General features: G+C 49.8%; 1 protein-coding gene across 1 annotated transcript in view; it reads left to right on the top strand.

Annotated features, from left to right (window-relative positions):
• The window catches only part of LOC129714627 (nuclear receptor subfamily 4 group A member 1-like), a 39,920-nt gene extending 19,851 nt beyond the window's left edge, over nucleotides 1-20,069 (top strand). Inside the window, exons 3-7 of the mRNA XM_055664323.1 lie at nucleotides 5,190-5,319; nucleotides 11,725-11,888; nucleotides 14,112-14,314; nucleotides 15,385-15,563; nucleotides 17,564-20,069. Coding sequence (XP_055520298.1) covers nucleotides 5,190-5,319; nucleotides 11,725-11,888; nucleotides 14,112-14,314; nucleotides 15,385-15,563; nucleotides 17,564-17,820 — 933 coding nt within the window. The 3' untranslated portion in view covers nucleotides 17,821-20,069. The remainder of the gene's footprint in view (nucleotides 1-5,189; nucleotides 5,320-11,724; nucleotides 11,889-14,111; nucleotides 14,315-15,384; nucleotides 15,564-17,563) is intronic.
• Nucleotides 20,070-20,695: the final 626 nt, after the last annotated feature.

The raw sequence follows: 20,695 nt of genomic DNA, 5'->3' as shown, positions 1-20,695 counted from the left end.
GAGAACATGGATGGGTGACGTTTCACAGAGTGCTGGAGTAACTCAGCGGGTCAGGCAGCATGTGTGGAGAACATGGATAGGTGACGTTTCACAGAGTGCTGGAGTAACTCAGCGGGTCAGGCAGCATCTGTGGAGAACATGAATAGGTGACGTTTCACAGAGCGCTGGAGTAACTCAGCGGGTCAGGCAGCATCTGTGGAGAACATGGATAGGTGACGTTTCACACAGTGCTGGAGTAACTCAGCGGGTCAGGCAGCATCTGTGGAGAACATGGATAGGTGACGTTTCACAGAGTGCTGGAGTAACTCAGCGGGTCAGGCAGCATCTGTGGAGAACATGGATAGGTGACGTTTCACAGAGTGCTGGAGTAACTCACGGGTCAGGCAGCATCTGTGCTGAACATGGATAGCGACGTTTTACAGAGCGGTGGAGTAACTCAGCGGTTCAGGCAGCATCTATGGAGAACATGGATAGGTGACATTTAAAGTCGGGACTCTTCTTTCAGCCATGCCAGTTCTGAATCGTTAGGGGGGGGGGCACGGTGGTGCAGCGGTAGAGTTGCTGCCTCACAGCCCCAGAGACCTGGGTTCGATCCTGACTACGGGCGCTGTCTGTACGGAGTTTGTACGTTCTCCCCGTAACCTGCGTGGGTTTTCTTGGAGTTATTCAGTATCATCACACACTCCAAAGACATACAGGTTTGTAGGTTAATTGGCTTTGGTATAAATGTAAATTATACACCCTAGTGTGTGTAGGATAGTGTTAGTGTGTGGGGATCGCTGGTCGGTGTGGATTCGGTGGACCAAAGGGCCTGTTTCCGCTCTTATCTCTAAAACTGAACTAAACTGATATTTGGCATCTTAAGATCCCCTTTCGCAGCTTGTGGTTTAAACTGCCAATACAACGGAGGATATGGGGGAATACCAAGGTGATTGCATTTCAGAGACCTTTTTTTAATATCTTTCTCGTGACTCACTTGTGACTAACTCGTGCTTTCAGAAAGCTTGAGAATTCCCCCACCCACTCTTCCTCCGCATGCAATCAGGGCTCAGGCATAAATTTTAAAGTCTGCAAGTTTAGTTTAGTGATACAGCGCGGAAACAGGCCCTTCGGCCCACCGAGTCCGCACTGACTAATGATCACCGCACACTAATGCCCCCTGTCCCACTTAGGAAACCTGAACGGAAACCTCTGGAGACTTTGCGCCCCACCCAAGGTTTTCGTGCGGTTCCCGGAGGTTGCAGGTGGTTGCCGGAGGTTGCAGGTAGTGGAAGCGGGTAGGGAGACGGACAAAAACCTCCGGGAACCGCACGGAAACCTTGGGTGGGGCGCAAAGTCTCCAGAGGTTTCCGTTCAGGTTTCCTAAGTGGAACAGGGGCATTACTCTATCCTATACGCACACGCTAGGGACAAGATTTTTTATATTTATACCAAGCCAAGTAACCTATAAACCTGTACGTCTTTGGAGTGTGGGGGGAAACCGGAGCACCCGGAGAAAACCCACACAGGTCACGGGGAGAACGTACAAACTCCGTACAGACAGCACCCGTAGTCGGGATGGAACCCGGGTCTCTGGCGCTGTGAGGCAGCGACACTACCCGCTGCGCCACCGTGCCACTTATTACACAGCCCTGACCACCACCAGAGAAAATGTCTTCTTCCAACAACCCTGTCAAAGTCTTTAGTCCCTTTAAGCAGCTCAATTAGATCATCCTTCAATCTCCATTAAATGACACAATACAAGTCTACACCTGACTTTGTCCAGACCCGAAGAGTCCTGCCCCGAAAAGTCGCCTATCCTTGTTGTCTGAGGCCATCTCACCGGCCCCAATATGTCCTGTTTATTTTCTTCGCTTCCAGTCTTTCCCCCGCTCTCCCGAGTCAGCGAATCGTCACCTATCCATGTTACTCCAGCACACTGTGAAACGTCACCTATCCATATTCTCCACAGATGCTGCCTGACCCGCTGAGTTACTCCAGCACACTGTGAAACGTCACCTATCCATGTTCTCCACAAATGCTGCCTGACCCGCTGAGTTACTCCAGCACTCTGTGAAACGTCACCTATCCATGTTCTCCACAGATGCTGCCTGACCCGCTGAGTTACACCAGCACTCTGTGAAACGTCACCTATCCATGTTCTCCACAGATGCTGCCTGACCCGCTGAGTTACTCCAGCACTCTGTGAAACGTCACCTATCCATGTTCCCCACAGATGCTGCCTGACCCGCTGAGTTACTCCAGCACTCTGTGAAACGTCACCTATCCATGTTCTCCACAGATGCTGCCTGACCCGCTGAGTTACTCCAGCACTCTGTGAAACGTCACCTATCCATGTTCTCCACAGATGCTGCCTGACCCGCTGAGTTACTCCAGCACTCTGTGAAACGTCACCTATCCATGTTCTCCACAGATGCTGCCTGACCCGCTGAGTTACTCCAGCACTCTGTGTCCCCAGGTCTGGACAATGCCAACTGCCCACTGTGCTGTAACATAGAAACATAGAAAATAGGTGCAGGATTAGGCCATTCGGCCCTTCGATCCCACTGTACCCGCTATCCCTGGAGCTCATTCACTGCCACCTTATCAGCAAGTCCTTGTACTGTGTGGCGACACTTCTGAGCTTTTACTATTCTTTCAATGACTGGCCATCCATAATTCTGGTTTGCTTTCACTTCAATTATACACGTGTTCTGAAATCACTGAATCTCACCCGGGTGTGGAAGAACTACTTGCCGTGATTAACAATAGACCAAAGCTAAACATAGACCACACACATGTGGTCGATTTGCAAAGCATTCACAGAATGCTGGATGTGTGGTATTCGGAGGAGATGTCAGTTTCGGACATGCACAGGAATTTAAACTTGGAGACCATCGCAGATAACTCTGGAGGATTCCAACATGTAAAATCCTTAAGGGATCGGACAGGCTAGATGCAGGAAAAATGTTCCTGATGTTGGGGGAGTCCAGAACCGGGGGTCACACACAGTTTAAGAATAAGGGGTAAGCCATTTAGGGCTGAGACGAGGAAACACTTTTTCACCCAGAGAGTTGTGAATCTGTGGAATTCTCTGCCACAGAAGGCAGTGGAGGCCGATTCACTGGATGTTTTCAAGAGAGAGTTAGATTTGGCTCTTAAGGCTAGCGGAATCAAGGGATGTGGGGAGAAAGCAGGAACGGGGTACTGATTGTGGATGATCAGCCATGATCATATTGAATGATGGTGCTGGCTCGAAGGGCCGAATGGCCACCTCCTGCACCTAGTTTCTATGTTTCTAACAGGCTTGAGATGAAGGATGAGAATGCAATCTTGCCCAGAGTAGGTGAATCGAGGACATAGGTTTAAGGTTAAGGGGAAAAAATTTAATAGGAATCTGAGGGGTAACTTCAACATTCAATCAAGGCTGATCTCTCCTCAACCCCACTCTCTCGTAACCCCTGATAGTCCGAGGGTCTCCAATGATAGTAGTTCAGCACTGCTGTCTGGTTGTGGTAGGATGGTTCAGTTGCCTGATAACAGCTGGGAAGAAACTGTCCCTGAATCTGGAGGTGTGTGTTTTCACATTTCTGTATCTCTTGCCTGACAGGAGAGGGGAGAAGAGGGAGTGGCCGGGATGAGACTGGTCCTTGATGATGCTGCTGGCCTTGCCGAGGCAGCGTGAGGTGTAGATGGAGTCAATGGAAGGGAGGTTGGTTTGTGTGTGATGGTCTGGGCTGCAACTGTCCACAACTCTCTGCGATTTCTTGCGGTCCTGGGTGGAGCTGTTCCCAAACCGTGCCGTGATGCATCCCGATAAAATGCTTTCTACGGCGCATCTGTAGAAGTTGGGGAGAGTTGCTGGGGACATGCCGAACCTCCTAGATGACGGGCAACTCAGTATTAAACTAACCAAGCTATTTCCAATCATATTGTATTTTCATTGATCTATTTATCAGCATTGTAACGTATTTTCGCAAGTTAGCAGTATTTGGAAGAAAAATGGCATTTAAATTACATGCTGCAATGTTTAATGAGAAAACAGTGTTTTCTTCCCAGCTGTTATCAGGCAACTGAACCATCCTAACACAACCAGAGAGCAGTGCTGAACTACTATCTACCTCATTGGTGACCCTCGGACTATCCTTGATCGGATTTTAAGGGGTTGGCCAGGCTAGATGCAGGAAGATTGTTCCCGATGTTGGGGAAGTCCAGGACAAGGGGTCACAGCTTAAGGATAAGGGGGAAATCCTTTAAAACCGAGATGAGAAGAACTTTTTTTTTTCACACAGAGAGTGGTGAATCTCTGGAACTCTGTGCCACAGAGGGTAGTCGAGGCCACAGTTCATTGGCTATATTTAAGAGGGAGTTAGATGTGGCCCTTGTGGCTAAGGGGATCAGGGGGTATGGAGAGAAGGCAGGTACGGGATACTGAGTTAGATGATCAGCCATGATCATATTGAATGGCGGTGCAGGCTCGAAGGGCCGAATGGCCTACTCCTGCACCTAATTTCTATGTTTCTATGCTTACTGGCTTTACCTTGCACTAAACGATATTCCCTATACACTGTAAATGGCTCAATTGTAATCATGGATTAAGAAGGAACTGCAGATGCTGGAAAATCGAAGGTACACAAAAAAGCTGGAGAAACTCAGCGGGTGCAGCAGCATCTATGGAGCGAAGGAAATAGGCAAAGTTTCGGGCCGAAACCCGGAAGGGTTTCGGCCCGAAACGTTGCCTATTTCCCTTCAGGGTTTCGGGCCGAAACGTTGCCTATTTCCTTCGCTCCATAGATGCTGCTGCACCCGCTGAGTTTCTCCAGCATTTTTGTGTGTACCTGTAATCATGGATTGACTGGCCAGCATGCAAATAAAAGCTTTCCACTGTACCTCGGTACACGTGACAATAAACAAAGTCAACGACACTAAACTCAGTGTGTGGCAAGATATTGGAGTGGTTCTTCTATGAAAGATGTGACCAGCAGATGCAGGGGCCAATGAAGCCAGTTAATCACAGCACCATATACCCAGTAAAACTCTGGATTTTCCTGGTATGTTCTCAAACATAAACTAGGGCGAGCACGGCGGCGCAGCGGCAGAGACCCGGGGCCGGGGACGTGTGCGGGGGAGGTTTATGCAAGCGTGCATTTGTTGCATTCCTTTGGCGACCAGCTCGTCCTCACGGGTGCACTGTCCACTTGTTTCCGCAGCGCACAGTTCAGAAAAACGCCAAGTACGTTTGCCTTGCGAATAAGGACTGTCCCGTCGATAAACGGCGGCGGAACCGATGCCAATTCTGCCGCTTTCAGAAATGCCTCGCCGTGGGAATGGTAAAAGAAGGTAAGTCTTTGAGCAACTCTGGGTTATATATAAATGCACAGATTCTGTTGTTTGGCCATCAGCCCCATGTTCGTTGCACCAGCCTTTCCGCCAGCACCAGTGATCAGCGGGGGGCGCGGGGCAGGTTAGTTATAGAGGACAACAAGGACATTTTGCAGCAAGTTGCCAAAAACTGCTCAATGCATTAAGAGATCGCGCATAAAACGTGACTACACCACCGCTACGAATTTGAGCCTGGAGGAACTTAGAAGGCACAGACGACGCCTGGAAAGCATTTTATATCGGGACGCATCACCGCATGCTTTGGGAACGGCTCCATCCAAGACCGCAAGAAATCGCAGAGAGTTGTGGACGCAGCCCAGACCCTCACACAAGCCAACCTCCCTTCCATTGACTCCATCTAGGAGCAAGGCCAGCAGCATAATCACGAACCAGTCTTACCCCCGGCCACTCCCTCTTCTCCCCTCTCCCATCGGGCAAGAGGTACAGAAGTGTGAAAACAAACACACACACACCTCCAGATTCAGGGACAGTTTCTTCCCAGCTGTTATCAGGCAACTGAACCATCCTACCATAATCAGAAAGCGATCCTGACCTCCCATCTACCTCATTGGAGACCCTTGGATCATATTTAATCAGATCTTATTGAACTTTATCTTGCACGAAACATGATTCAATTTATTATATATCTGTGCACTGTGGGCGGCTCGATTGTAATCATGTATATTCGTTTAGTCTTAGTCAGGAAATGGTGTTAGGTAAACTGTTAGGACTGAAGGTAGATAAATCCCCAGGGTCTGATGGTCTGCATCCCAGAGACCTCAAGGAGGTGGCCCTAGAAATTGGGGATGCATTGGTGATCATTTTCCAATGTTCTCTTGACTGGATCCCGGTTGTGAATCTGTGGAATTCTCTGCCACCGAAGGCAGTGAAGGCCAATTCACTGGATGTTTTCAAGGGAGAGTTAGATTTAGCTCTTAGGGCTAACGGAATCAAGGGATATCGGGCAAAAAGCAGGAACGGGGTACTGATTTTCGATGATCAGCCATGATCTTATTGAAACATATAAGATTGTTAAGGGTTTGGACACGCTAGAGGCAGGAAACATGTTCCCGATGTTGGGGGAGTCCAGAACCAGGGGCCACAGTTTAAGAATAAGGGGTAAGCCATTTAGAACGGAGACGAGGAAACATTTTTTCTCACGGAGAGTTGTGAGTCTGTGGAATTCTCTGCCTCAGGAAGGAGGCCGGTTCTCTGGATACTTTCAAGAGAGCTAGATAGGGCTCTTAAAGATAGCGGAGTCAGGGGATATGGGAAGAAGGCAGGAACGGGGTACTGATTGGGGATGATCAGCCATGATCACATTGAATGGCGGTGCCGGCTCGAAGGGCTGAATGGCCTCTACTCCTGCACCTATTGTCTATTGTCTATCATATTGAATGGGGGTGCTAGCTCGAAGGGCCGAATGGCCTACTCCTGCACTTATTGTCTATTGTCCATCACATTGAATGGCGGTGCCGGCTCGAAGGGCCGAATGGCCTAATCCTGCACCTATTGTCTATCACATTGAATGGCGGTGCTAGCTCGAAGGGCCGAATGGCCTACTCCTGCATCTATTTTTCCATGTTTCTTCTCTGTATCAAAGGTGAGGGATATTTCATAATCGAACTCCGTTACCCCTAGCACAGTAGGATTTAGAAACTTCAGACTAGTTTCCCAGTAACCGGTTTGCAGATATCCAAGCACTTCACAACAAAGCACTCTCACTGTAAGCACTCTCTCTTCGCATAGTTCACAGTTGGGACAGATCATCACACATGCCTGGCCCTGACTCCCATCCTGTAGAAATGTTCCAGTCATCTAAATGAGGACATAGCAATCAACACTTACTAATTGCTCGAGCTGGACTGATGTCCTGCATTTGGAGTATTACTATCATATGTGGCAAAAGATATTCTTGGCTTCCACCTAAACTGTTCCCAGCAAGCGAGCCAGATTTTATTCATCAATTTTTTTAAAAAGTCACAGAATGGTTTAATTTGATTTGATTCGATTCAACTTTATTGTCATTGCACAAATACGAGTACATGTACAACGAAATGCAGTTTAGCGTCTGGTCAGAGTGCAAGGTAGTAGAAATAAAAAGTGTTCAAGAAGGAACTGCAGATGCTGGAAGATCGAAGGTACACAAAATTGCTGGAGGAACTCAGCGGGAGCAGCAGCATCTATGGAGCGAAGGAAATAGGCGACGTTTCGGGCCGAAACCCTTCTTCAGACTGATTGGGGGGTGGGGGGGAGAAGGAAGGAAAAAGGGAGGAGGAGGAGCCCGAGGGCGGGGGGATGGGAGGAGACAGCTCGAGGGTTAAGGAAGGGGAGGGAGACAGCAAGGGCTAGCAAAATTGGGAGAATGCAACGTTCATGCCATCAGGACGCAAGCTGCCCAGGCGGAATATGAGGTGCTGTTCCTCCAATTTCCAGTGTTGCTCACTCTGGCAATGGAGGAGACCCAGGACAGAGAGATCCGATTGGGAATGGGAGGGGGAGTTGAAGTGCTGAGCCACCAGGAGTTCAGGTAGGTTATTGCGGACTGAGCGGAGGTGTTCGGCGAAACGATCGCCCAACCTCCGCTTAGTCTCCCCGATGTAAATCAGCTGACATCTAGAGCAGCGGATGCAGTAGATGAGGTTGGAGGAGATACAGGTGAACCTTTGTCGCACCTGGAACGACTGCTTGGGACCTTGAATGGAGTCGAGGGGGGAGGTGAAGGGACAGGTGTTGCATTTCTTGCGGTTGCAACGGAAAGTGCCTGGGGAGGGGGTGGTACGGGAGGGCAGGGATAAAAATACTGGTTAAACAATATGTGCAATGTGGATGAATTAAACTGGTACATAGGCAAATAAATGTATACAGACGGGAGAGTATAAACGATAGCTAGCGTCGGGACTGTGAGTTCAGCAGTGTAATGGTGTTATTGAAAAAGCTGTTCCTCAGCCTGCTTGTGCGAGACCTGAGGCTCCTGTACGTTTTAATAGTTCATTCAATATCACGTGCGGCAAAGTGCAATGAGATTTTTTTTTAAGGGCGCGGAGCTAGAGTCGCTGCCTCACAGCGCCGGAGACCCGGGATTGATCCTGATCACGGTCGCTGGCTGTACGTTCCCCCTGTGACTGCGTCGCTTTCCTCCCTCCCTCCAAAGGCGTACAGGTTTGTAGGCTGTGTGGGAAGGAACTGCAGTTGCTGGTTTAAACCGAAGTTAGACTAAAAAATGCTGGAGTAACTCAGCGGGACCGGCGGCATCTCTGGAGAGAAATTAATGACAATTAAATTGAATCTTGAATCTTGAATCTTGAATCTTGAGAAGGAATGGGTGACGTTTCGGAAAGGTTTGCAGGTTAATTGGCTTTGGTACAAAATGGTAAATTGTCCCTAGTGTGTGTTGGATAGTCCTAGTGTGTGTAGTGATAGCTGGTGGGCGCGGACTTGGTGAGCCGAAGGGCCTGTTTCCGTGCTGTATCTCTAAAGTCGAAAGATTATTCCAATACATAAGTACAATTTGTATGGCTGTGTGGAAACCCAAATCTCGCTGCACCAACTGAGACACAGTGACAGGAAATGCAAACTTGAACTTGAACCAAACCCCATAATGCATAACACACGTAAAAACAGCCCACCGAGTCTATGTGCAAAGGTCGCCAGGCGTTGGTGCCAAGGTCAGAAGTAAGGCATGAGATCTGCGTTATCTTCTCGCATGCTCGAAACGGGCGGCACAGAGGCACAGAGGCCCTCCGGCCCACCGAGTCCGCGCCGACCCGCGATCCCCGTACGCTTACACTGTTCCACACACACACACACACACACTCGGGACAATTTTTCGATTTTACTGAAGCCAATTAAGCGACAAACATGCGCTTTGGAGTGTGGGAGGAAACCGGAGCACCCGGAGTAAAAACCCACGCAGGTCACGGGGAGAACGTGCAAACTCCGTACAGACAGCACCCGTAGTCGGGGTCTCTGGCGCTGTGAGGCAGCAACTCTACCGCTGTGCCACCATGGTCTGGTATTTTTCTGTTGAATGTGGCTAGCTTTGTACTCGGGTATAATATGATATGATATGTGCAACGTTTTTCACTGTATGTGAATATAATAAACTATTACCATTGACTCCGCTCTGTATAATTTATATACGTTTGTGTGTGTGTGCTGTCTGAGTCTATGTGGCTGGGATGCTGCTGCGAGCAAGATTTTTGTTGCACCTGTACACACCGTACATGTGCATATGACAATAGACTTGACTTGGCTCGAACGATGTCCAAGTTCATTACTGAGCCCCAGTGCTGGGACGTCATTGTGTACGGGTTAAGTCAATCCAGACTGCTCCATCCAAGACCACGAAAAATTGCAGCAAATTGTGGACAGTTGCAGCCCAGGCCATCACGCAAACCAACCTCCATCCATCGCCTCCATCTACACCTCACGCTGCCTCGGCAAGGCTAGCAGCATCATCAAGGACCAGTCTCACCCCGGGCCACTCCCTCTTCTCCCCCACCCCCATCGGGCAAGAGGTACAGAAGTGTGAAAACGAACGCACACCTCCAGATTCAGGGACAGTTTCTTCCCCGCCGTTATCAGGCAACTGAACCACCTTCTCACCAACTAGAGAGCGGTCCTGACCTCCCGTCTACCTCATTGGAGACCCTCGGACTATCTTTAATGGGACTACTGGACTTTATCTTGCACCTATACCCTTTATCACTTTACCCACCGGTGCGGTGACGCAGCGGGTAGAGTTGCTGCCTCACAGCGCCAGAGACCCAGGTTCGATCCTGACTACGGATGCTGTCTGCACGCAGTTTGCACGTTCTCCGTGACCCCGTGGGTTTCCTTCGGGTGCTCCGCTTTCCTCCCACACTCCAAAGACGTGCGGGGTTTGTAGGTTAATTTGGCTTTGGTAAAAACTGTAAATTGTCCCCCGTGTGTAGGCTAGCGCTAGTGAACGGGGTGATCACTGGTCGGCGTGGTCCTGGTGGGCCGAAGGGCCTGTTTCCATGCTGTAATCTCTGATATCTAAAGTTTAACGTCTTTATCTATACCCTCGATTGTAATCATGTACAAGTCTTTACGCACCTTCTTCTTCCTGCATACGCGTACACAGCCTAACGTTGGAGGTCAACTTGTTCTATTAGATCTATTTGTTTGTGCACGTCGGGTCGATTGCATTAGTCGAAACAGGGTGGACCACGTGAAGGTTGCAACCTTCCACCCCAGTCTTTACACTGACTGGTTAGCACGCAACACAAAAGCTTTTCACTGTACCTCGGTACACGTGACAATAAACCAAACTAAACGTCAGTGTAGAATAGTGATGAACCAAGTTCAGGAACAGTTGCAGAGTGCCAGGGACTCTGCAACTGTGAGTATCAGTGGGTGCACTGGTCCCCATTGCTTGGTGCTTTCAAGCTTGGACCTGTGGAGACTACTGCTATAAAACTGATTACGGAATCTCACCATAGTCCCAGCAAGTGAAAAAACACTGCATAACTCTCAAAACAGCTCACTCACTCTCTACATCCAGTCGCTGTTATCAGGCAACTGAACCATCCCACCACAACCAGAGAGCAGTGCTGAACTACTATGACCCTCAGACATAGAAACATAGAAAATAGGTGCAGGAGTAGAGGCCATTCGGCCCTTCGAGCCTGCACCACCATTCAATATGATCATGGCTGATCATCCAACTCAGTATCCTGTACCTGCCTTCTCTCCATACCCCCTGATCCCTTTAGCCACAAGGGCCACATCTAACTCCCTCTTAAATATAGCCAATTAACTGGCCTCAACTACCTTCTGTGGCAGAGAATTCCACAGATTCACCACTCTGTGTAAAAAATGATTTTCTCATCTCGGTCCTAAAAGACTTCCCCCTTATCCTTAAACTGTGACCCCTTGTTCTGGACTTAAACAACATCGGGAATAATCTTCCTGCATCTAGCCTGTCCAACCCCTTAAGAATTTTGTAAGTTTCTATAAGATCCCCCCTCAATCTTCTAAATTCCAGCGAGTACAAGCCGAGTCTATCCAGTCTTTCTTCATATGAAAGTCCTGCCATCCCAGGAATCAGTCTGGTGAACCTTCTCTGTACTCCCTCTATGGCATCCAGACTATCCTAGACTGGACTTTGCTGGGCTTTACCTTGCACTAAACGTTATTTCCTTATCCTGTATGTGCACACTGTGGGCGGCTCGCTTGTAATCGCGTATTGTCTTTCCGCTGACTGGATAGCACGCAACAAAAAAGCTTTGCGCTGTACCTCGGCACACGTGACAATAAACTAAACTGAACACCAATCGATGAGGACTTCTTCGCCTAAAAGGCTTAAAAGAGTTTCTAACTGTGTTTTTTTTCCAGTGGTCCGTACAGACAACCTGAAAGGTCGTAGAGGTCGCCTTCCATCCAAACCAAAGAATGCTCAAGAATCTGCGTCTGTCAATGTTCCAGTTAGTCTCATCACTGCGCTGGTCAGGGCCCACATTGATTCCAATCCAGTCATATCCAATCTAGATTATTCCAAGGTAAATATAAGGATACATTTAGCTGAGGTGTTGAAATGGGGGGGAAAAAATGTTTGTATTGGGAGAAGGAGGCAAGATACCAAACCGTTAAACTATGCCAACAGCGCGGTGGCGCAGCGGGTAGAGCCGCTGCCTCCCTGGCGCCAGGGTCCCGGGTTCGATCCCGACCTCGGGTAGTGTGTGTGTGTGTGTGTGTGGAGTTTGCACGTTCTCCCCATGACCGCGCGTGGGTTTACTCCGGGTGCTCCGGTTTCCTGCCCGTGCGGGTTTGCAGGGCAATCGGCCCCTCGGGTAAAATTGCCCCCTAGAGCGTAGGGAGTGGATGAGAAAACGGGGTAACATAGAACTAGTGTGAAAGGGCGATGGATGGTCGGCGTGAACTCGGTGGGCCGAAGGGCCTGTTTCCATGCTGTCTCTCTGAACTAAACCAAGCAAAACTTGGTTGTACATATGTAACTTCCAGTTTGCCATCTAATGAAACTCTTCTAACTTATTTGCTACCCACTGCAGGTCTAGGGCTCCTTTAAGCAAATGGGGCATCAGTGGGCACTGCCAGGCAGCACAGAAGCTTCTCTGCCATCTGCCAGGCACTTTGGGCAAGAACACCAGAGGGTGTTACAAATAGTTTCTAATTTATGCTTCCAGATCATAGGTTCATAAGTGATTGGGGCAGAATTAGGCCATTCGGCCCACTAAATCACCTCTGCCATTCAGTCATGGCTGACCTATCTTTCCTTCTTAACCCCATTCTCCTGCCTTCTCCCAGTCATTCATCTTCCTCTTTGATTCCATTGCTCTGAGTTGCAGCGGCATGCATTGATATCCTTTGCCTACTCTGAGGTGGGCATGGGAAGGTGGCAATCTGGCTCCACCCTGAAGCACTTTCCTACAGCGGGCACCAGCCCTTGGCAACGCCACCCTGCCAGCCCACGGGGAGGCCGCCTGCACCTCTCTTGCCATGCACCGCCGCATGTCCTGCGCTCACCGGAAGGCGGCGGCGAATGCACCAAGAAGTGTTCACCCGGGCAAAGTCCAGTTAGCGTGCACGCTGCAGGGGATCAGAAGGCAGCAAATGCACAGCACTGCGCGAAAGCAAAAAAAAACTGCATTGGCGCCAACTTCACGACAGCAAGCGTGCAATTTTGCTTTCAGACATGATTTGCGATCACCCAAATTCAGTTCAGGAATGCGTATGAACACAAAGCAGCCTCGCATTTTGAATTGCAAGAGAAAGAGAAAGTCCAACCAGTTTACAAAGCCTTGTTAACATGACAGCGGGTTCATGCTTTGTAAAGTGATCTCAATATTATCACATATTATCTGAACGGTGGCCGATTAGGAAAAGGGGAGATGCAACGAGACCTGGGTGTCATGGTACACCAGTCATTGAAAGTAGGCATGCAGGTGCAGCAGGCAGTGAAGAAAGTGAATGGTATGTTAGCATTCATAGCAAAAGGATTTGAGTATAGGAGGAGGGAGGTTCTACTGCAGTTGTACAGGGTCTTGGTGAGACCACACCTGCAGTATTGCGTACAGTTTTGGTCTCCTAATCTGAGGAAATACATTCTTGCCATAGAGGGAGTACAGAGAAAGTTCACCAGACTGATTCCTGGGATGGCAGGACTTTCATATGAAGACTGGATAGACTCAGGCTTGTACTCACTAGAATTTAGAAGACTGAGGGGGGATCTTATAGAAATTTACAAAATTCTTAAGGGGTTGGACAGGCTAGATGCAGGAAGATTGTTCCCGATGTTGGGGAAGTCCAGAACAAGGGGTCACAGTTTAAGGATAAGGGGGAAATCTTTTAGGACCAAGATGAGAAAAACATTTTTCTTCACACACAGAGAGTGGTGAATCTGTGGAATTCTCTGCCACAGAAGGGAGTTGAGGCCACAGTTCATTGGCTATATTTAAGAGGGAGTTAGATGTGGCCCTTGTGGCTAAAGGGATCAGGGGGTATGGAGAGAAGGCAGGTACAGGATACTGAGTTGGATGATCAGCCATGATCATATTGAATGGCGGCACAAGCTCGAAGGGCCGAATGGCCTCTACTCCTGCACCTATTGTCTACATTTCTATATTTCAATCTGCATTTAATGAATTATGATGGTCCTTGCCTTGTTTTCTCTTTACTGTTATTGATTTTTTTTTGATAAATGTCATGAGTTGTTCTGTGGCTCGGAAACATTCATCTCTTGATTTCACATGCCTCTGGTCCAGTTTCAGGAATCCAGCACGTACCTGTCGGAGGAGGATGAAGCAGGGGAGGTGCGGCAGTTTTATGAGCTGTTGGCCGCATCGATGGACATGATACGCAAGTGGGCGGAGAAGATCCCGGGCTTCAGCGGCTTCCCCAAGGAAGATCAGGACCTCCTGCTCGAATCTGCCTTCTTAGAGCTCTTCATCCTCAGGCTGGCTTACAGGTGGGTATCTGGCCACTCCTGACCACATTGGCGGTCCATACACCCACACTGCCAGCTGCTGGAGGAGGTAGTTGAGGCTGGGACTATCCCAACGTTTAAGTAACAGTTACAGACAGGTACATGGATGCGACAGGTTTGGAGGGATATGGGTCAAACGCGGCCAGGTGGGACTAGTGTAGCTGGGACATGTTGGCTGGTGTGGACAAGATGGGCCGAAGGGCCTGTTTCCACACTGTATCACTATTACCTGCCGGAGGGTATTACCTTCCATTTCCTGCCCCCTCCTTACAGAAGATCATGCATTAAGAGGGAGTGCAAAGCACGGATAGACACAAAATGCTAGAGTAACTCAGTGGGTCAGTTCAGTTCAGTGCAGTTTAGTTTATTGTCACATGTACCGAGGTACAGTGCTAACCAGTCAGCGGAAAGACAATACATGGTTACAATCCAGCCATATACAGTGTACAGATACATGATTAGGGAATATGGTTATACACGATAGACAATAGGTGCAGGAGTAGGTCATTCGGCCCTTCGAGCCAGCACCGCCATTCAATGTGATCATGGCTGATCATCCCCAATCAGTACCCCGTTCCTGCCTTCTCCCCATATCCCATGACTCCGCTATCTTTAAGAGCCCCATCTAGCTCTCTCGTGAAAGTATCCAGAGAACCGGCCTCCACCGCCCACCGGGGAAAAGAATTCCACAGGCTCACAACTCTCTGTGAGAAAAAGTGTTTCCTCGTCTCCGCTCTAAATGGCTTGCCCCTTATTCTTAGTGCAAGGTAAAGCCAGTAAAGTCCGATCAAGGATAGTCTGCAGATCATCAGTGCTCTCTGGTTGTTAAACCGAAGATAGACACAAAAAGTCGAAGTAACTCAGCGGGACAGGCAGCATCTCTGGAGAGAAGGAATGGGTGACGTCTCGGGTCGAGACCCTTCTTCAAACCAGTGAAAGGTGTGGTAGGCAGTTTGGTTTGTCCGACCGTCTTCCTATGCAGCCTGAGCCTGAGAGGAAGGCCGATTTCCTTGAACCCAGGGCATCTCTCTCAACGGATCATTTGGTTGCAGGTCCAGCCCTGACGAAGGCAAGCTTATCTTCTGCAACGGCATAGTCCTGCATCGGCAGCAGTGTGTCCGTGGCTTTGGTGAATGGATCGACTCGATCGTCAGCTTCTCGGGCACCTTGCAACGTATGAAGATCGACGTTTCCAGCTTCTCCTGCCTTGCGACTCTGGTGGTCATTACAGGTGAGTGTCCCAGCCATGCTCATCCCACTCTTCTGTACAGCACAGGAGATAAACCATCGGCGTCAGGCCACTCTGTGTCGGGTGGTCTTCAACTGAGAGTCAGGGGGGAACAGGTGTAGAGACACAGTGCACAGCACAGGAGAAGATGACAACAAAGCAAACAGAGATAAAATTTAATCTGGGGGACGGTCCGAGAACTGGGAATGGGAAGGGATGGAGAGAGAGAGGGGAAGCAAGGATTACCGGAAGTAACTCAGGGACCCGAAATGTCAGGCAGCATGGCTCTTGCCGGAGTTGCTTGCAGGTAGGGGGTGGAGCTGTAGTCCAGGATGGTAGGGAGACTGACAAAACAACCTTCCGGGAAACGGAGGTCGCACGGTTGCAAACCTTGGGTGGGGCGCAAAGTCTCCAGAGGTTTCCGTTCAGGTTTCCTAAGTGGGACAGGGGCATTACAGTTTAGTTTAGTGTCACGTGCACCAAGGTACAGTGAAAAGCTTTTGTTGCGTGCTAACCAGTCAGCGGAAAGACAGCAGAAAGATGTCGTCAAGCTGGAAAGGGTTCAGAGAAGATTTACGATGATGTTGCCAGGACTAGAGGGCCTGAGCTATAGGAGAGGTTGAGCAGGCTGGGACTCTATTCCTTGTAGCGCAGGAGGATGAGGGGTGATCTTATAGAGGTGTATAAAATCATGAGAGGAATAGATCGGGTAGTTGCACAGAGTCTCTAGCCCAGAGTAGGGGAATCGAGGACCAGAGGACATAGGTTCAAGGTGCAGGGGGCAAAGATTAAATAGGAATGCGAGGGGTAACTTTTTCCACACAGAGGGTGGTGGGTGTAAGGAACGAGCTGCCAGAGGAGGTAGTTGAGGCTGGGACTATCCCAACGTTTAATATACAGTTAGACAGGTACATGGATGGGACAGGTTTGGAGGGATATGGACCAAACGCGGGCAGGTGGGACTAGTGTAGCTGGGGCATGTTGGCCGGCGTGGGAAAGTTGGGCCGAAGGGCCTGTTTCCACGCTGTATCACTCTATGACAATACATGATTATAATCGAGCCATTTACAGTGTACGGATACACGATAAGGGATTCATGGCGCATGTTTTGGCCTTACATAGAAACATAGAAACTAGGTGCAGGAGTAGGCCATTCGGCCCTTCGAGCCTGCACCGCCATTCAATATGATCATGGCTGATCATCCAACTCATTATCCTGTACCTGCCTTCTCTCCATACCCCCTGATCCCTTTAGCCACAAGGGCCACATCTAACTCCCTCTTAAATATAGCCAATGAACTGGCCTCAACTACCTTCTGTGGCAGAGAATTCCAGAGATTCACCACTCTCTGTGAAAAATGTTTTTCTCATCTCGGTCCTAAAGGATTTCCCCTTTATCCTTAAACTGTGACCCCTTGTCCTGGACTTCCCCAACATCGGGAACAATCTTCCTGCATCTAGCCTGTCCAACCCATTAAGAATTTTGTAAGTTTCTATAAGATCCCCCCTCAATCTTCTAAATTCTAGTGAGTACAAGCCGAGTTTATCCAGTCTTTCTTCATATGAAAGTCCTGACATCCCAGGAATCAGTCTGGTGAACCTTCTCTGCACTCCCTCTATGGCAAGAATGCCTTTCCTCAGATTAGGAGACCAAAACTGTACGCAATACTCCAGGTGTGGTCTCACCAAGACCCTGTACAACTGCAGTAGAACCTCCCTGCTCCTAGACTCAAATCCTCTATGGCAAGAATGTATTTCCTCAGATTAGGAGATCAAAACTGTACGCAATACTCCAGGTGTGGTCTCACCAAGACCCTGTACAACTGCAGTAGAACCTCCCTGCTCCTAGACTCAAATCCTCTATGGCAAGAATGTATTTCCTCAGATTAGGAGATCAAAACTGTACGCAATACTCCAGGTGTGGTCTCACCAAGACCCTGTACAACTGCAGTAGAACCTCCCTGCTCCTAGACTCAAATCCTTTTGCTCTTGTGACGTTTCAGATCGGCACGGCCTGAAAGAGCCCAAGAAAGTGGAAGACCTGCAGACCAAGATTATAACCTGTCTGAAGGACCACGTCACGTCCAGTGCAGGCGAGCAGATGAGGCCAAACTACTTGTCCAAGCTGTTGGGCAAGTTACCTGAACTGTGCACCCTCTGCACACAGGGGCTGCAACGCATTTTCTACCTGAAGCTGGCGGATCTGGTCGCACCACCTGCCATCGTGGACAAACTATTCTTGGACACGCTGCCCTTCTAGAGGAGAACGCCAAAAGCTCTTTGACTCTCGAACTGGACCCAGCCGTCAGATTTGACACAAGTTGCGTTTGCAAGGCGAGGAGGTAGTTGGAGCCGAACACTGGAACCAGTTCAAAAACGGCGGCAGCGGCGGCGGCGGCGGCAGGAATTGGACAACGTATGCTAGCTATGTAGCTATTTGAGTTTGCTGCTTTTCAAAATGCTGTTTTTGATTTTTAGCCAGCATACCGGTTGTTGAAGTAAACGTCCCCTTTGCTGTGATGCAGCTTCGTGCAAAGCGATCTAACCACGTCCCCGCCCTCAGGTTCGACAAACACCACTGGGTCAGGCTCCCTCACCATTGTTACGCCTCTTGTTCCCAACCTACAACCCCCACGCTGTGACATTATCTTCCCGGTGCCCCGTCCTGTTATTCGCCCGTCCCACAGTTACAAACGAGGGCCGGCTCGCATCGTTATTGGGGCAAGTGTTGTTCCCTCTCAAGCCCGAGTTCAACGCTTCATTTATTCCAGTCGCCAAACTCATTGTAAATATGCTCTCTCTGTTTGATCTGCATTTGCAATTGTACACCCGAGGCAGAATAAAAAAACACACAATACCCAGTCATCGCTAGTGTCACTAAAGCCGAAGTATTGGCCCTGGGGCGGAATTTTAAAGGACAATGTTCGAAAACACGACGACTGTGTGGCCTTCAAAATGGCGGCTCTGAACAGCCTAAACATGGCGGCCTGAAGTGTTGAGGAAGGAACTGCAGATGCTGTCCGAAGAAGGGTTCCCGCCCAAAAACGTCGCCTATTACTTTTTCTCCGGAGATGCTGCCCGACCTACTGAGTTTCTCCAGCACTGTGTGTGTGTGTCTCAGCCTCAGGGGTGACAGGCCAAGTCTCGAATACATCCCAGACAGGTTGGCGCCAGAAGAAGGCGCCAAAACTCCCGGCAAACACGGACTTGCCCGGGGGGGGGGGAACAAACTCCGATCTCTCCCTTGTGGAAGCGAAGAGCCCCCCCCCCCCCCCACGTGATGGGGTACAAATCATTGGTGTGAAGTTGGGATGTTTTGAAATGCTCTCCTCTGAGTTTCTGTGATCGAATGTGGATCGAGTTGCATTCACAGCGCAGACTCGTGTGTGTGTGTGTGTGTGTGGCGTAGAGCAGAGTCTATTGCACCTGCTGAAGCCACTGACATTTTGTGGGGATGAGAGGGGGTGGGGGAGGAGAGCAGGAGAGGCAGTATTGTTAGGAGCTGTGTGGGGAGTGAGGTCCAAGGTGCGTTTTCCACCACCCACAGAATCCGTCGTGTACTAAGAGGGGGGGGTCTTCTTGCCGATCGCTTATCGAAGCTACGGCGCACCTTAATGGCCACGGACAACACTGTACCATGAGAGCCCACCAGCTCAAACGCGGAGCAGAATGAAGGACACCCAGATCTGGTGGCTTCAACTAGCTGGAGACCCTCTGGAGTCTCCTGGAGACCCTCGGCCGAGACCGCAGGGTTCGGGTGGCAAGGTTCCTTGGACCTTGGTGGGACCTCAGTTCAGTGTAGTTTATTGTCACGCGTACCGAGGTACAGTGAAAAGCTTTTTCCGCGTGCTAACCAGCCAGCGGAAAGGCAATACACGATTACAATCGATCCATTTATAGTTTATAGATACATGATAAGGGAATAACATTTAGTGTAAGGTAAAGCCAGCAAATTCCGATCAAGGATAGTCTGAGTGTCACCAAAGAGGTAGATAGTAGTTCAGCACTGCTCTCTGGTTGTGGTAGGATGGTTCAGTTGCCTGATAACAGCTGGGAAGAAACTGTGCCTGAATCTGGAGGTGTGTGTGTGTTTTGTTTTCACACTTCTGTACCTCTTGCCCGATGGGAGAGGGGAGAAGAGGGAGTGACCGGGGGTGAGACTGGTCCTTGATGATGCTGCTGGCCTTGCCGAGGCAGCGTGGGGTGTTGATGGAGTCGATGGATGGAAGGGAGGTTGGTTTGTGTGATGGTCTGGGCTGGGCTGCGTCCACAATTCGCTGCAATTTCTTACCGCCCTGGATGGAGTTGATCCCAAACCAAGCTGGGATGCATCCCGATAAAATGGTTTCTACTGTGTATCTGTGGGAGGGGAGGGAAGGACATCCAGCAATCAGTTAGGAAGGGATGGAGAGAGAGATCGGAAGCTGGGTTCGGGGGGGGGCAGAGATTGGTGAGGCCTTGGCAAGGCCAGTGAAGGGTGAGAGGTTGAGGGAGGGGAACGAGGACCGAGAGGGGGCAGGGAATGAAGGAGGGAGGGAGGCGCTTTGGGACGAGGGGGTGGAAGGAGGGAGGAGGTGAGGTTACTGAGAGAGAGAATATGGATACGAGAGTGTGTGTGGATGTGGTGTAACTGGTGCCAACCCCCAAACATACCTCCTCCAAAACAGCACAGAAACAGGACATCCTCAATCCTGGGGGACTGACGAGGAGTGTGTGGGGGGGGGATAAACCGTTCCACATTTCATGGGGAATTTGAGCATTTTCTACCGAATGTCACTGGACTTGAGCCTCCCTTTGAACAGCCAAACCAAAAGCAACCCCCTTGTATATTTTCCAGCCTCTTTCGCACCCCATCCCCCCTCCCAAAGTGCCTTAATGCCCCTGTCCCACTTAGGAAACCCGAACGGAAACCTCTGGAGACTTTGCGCCCCACCCAAGGTTTCCGTGCGGTTCCCAGAGGTTGCAGGTGGTTGCCGGAGGTTGCAGGTAGTGGAAGCAGGTAGGCAGACTGACAAAAACCTCCGGGAACCGCACGGAAACCTCGGGTGGGTCGCAAAGTCTCCAGAGGTTTCCGTTCAGGTTTCCTAAGTGGGGCGGGGGCATAATTCCGCCCTTAATCTGGATGGAGGAAACAG

The sequence above is a fragment of the Leucoraja erinacea genome, chromosome 40 (assembly GCF_028641065.1).
Source record: "Leucoraja erinacea ecotype New England chromosome 40, Leri_hhj_1, whole genome shotgun sequence".
Classification (NCBI taxonomy): Eukaryota; Metazoa; Chordata; class Chondrichthyes; order Rajiformes; family Rajidae; genus Leucoraja; species Leucoraja erinaceus.
This window is presented reverse-complemented; position numbering and strand designations above follow the sequence as displayed.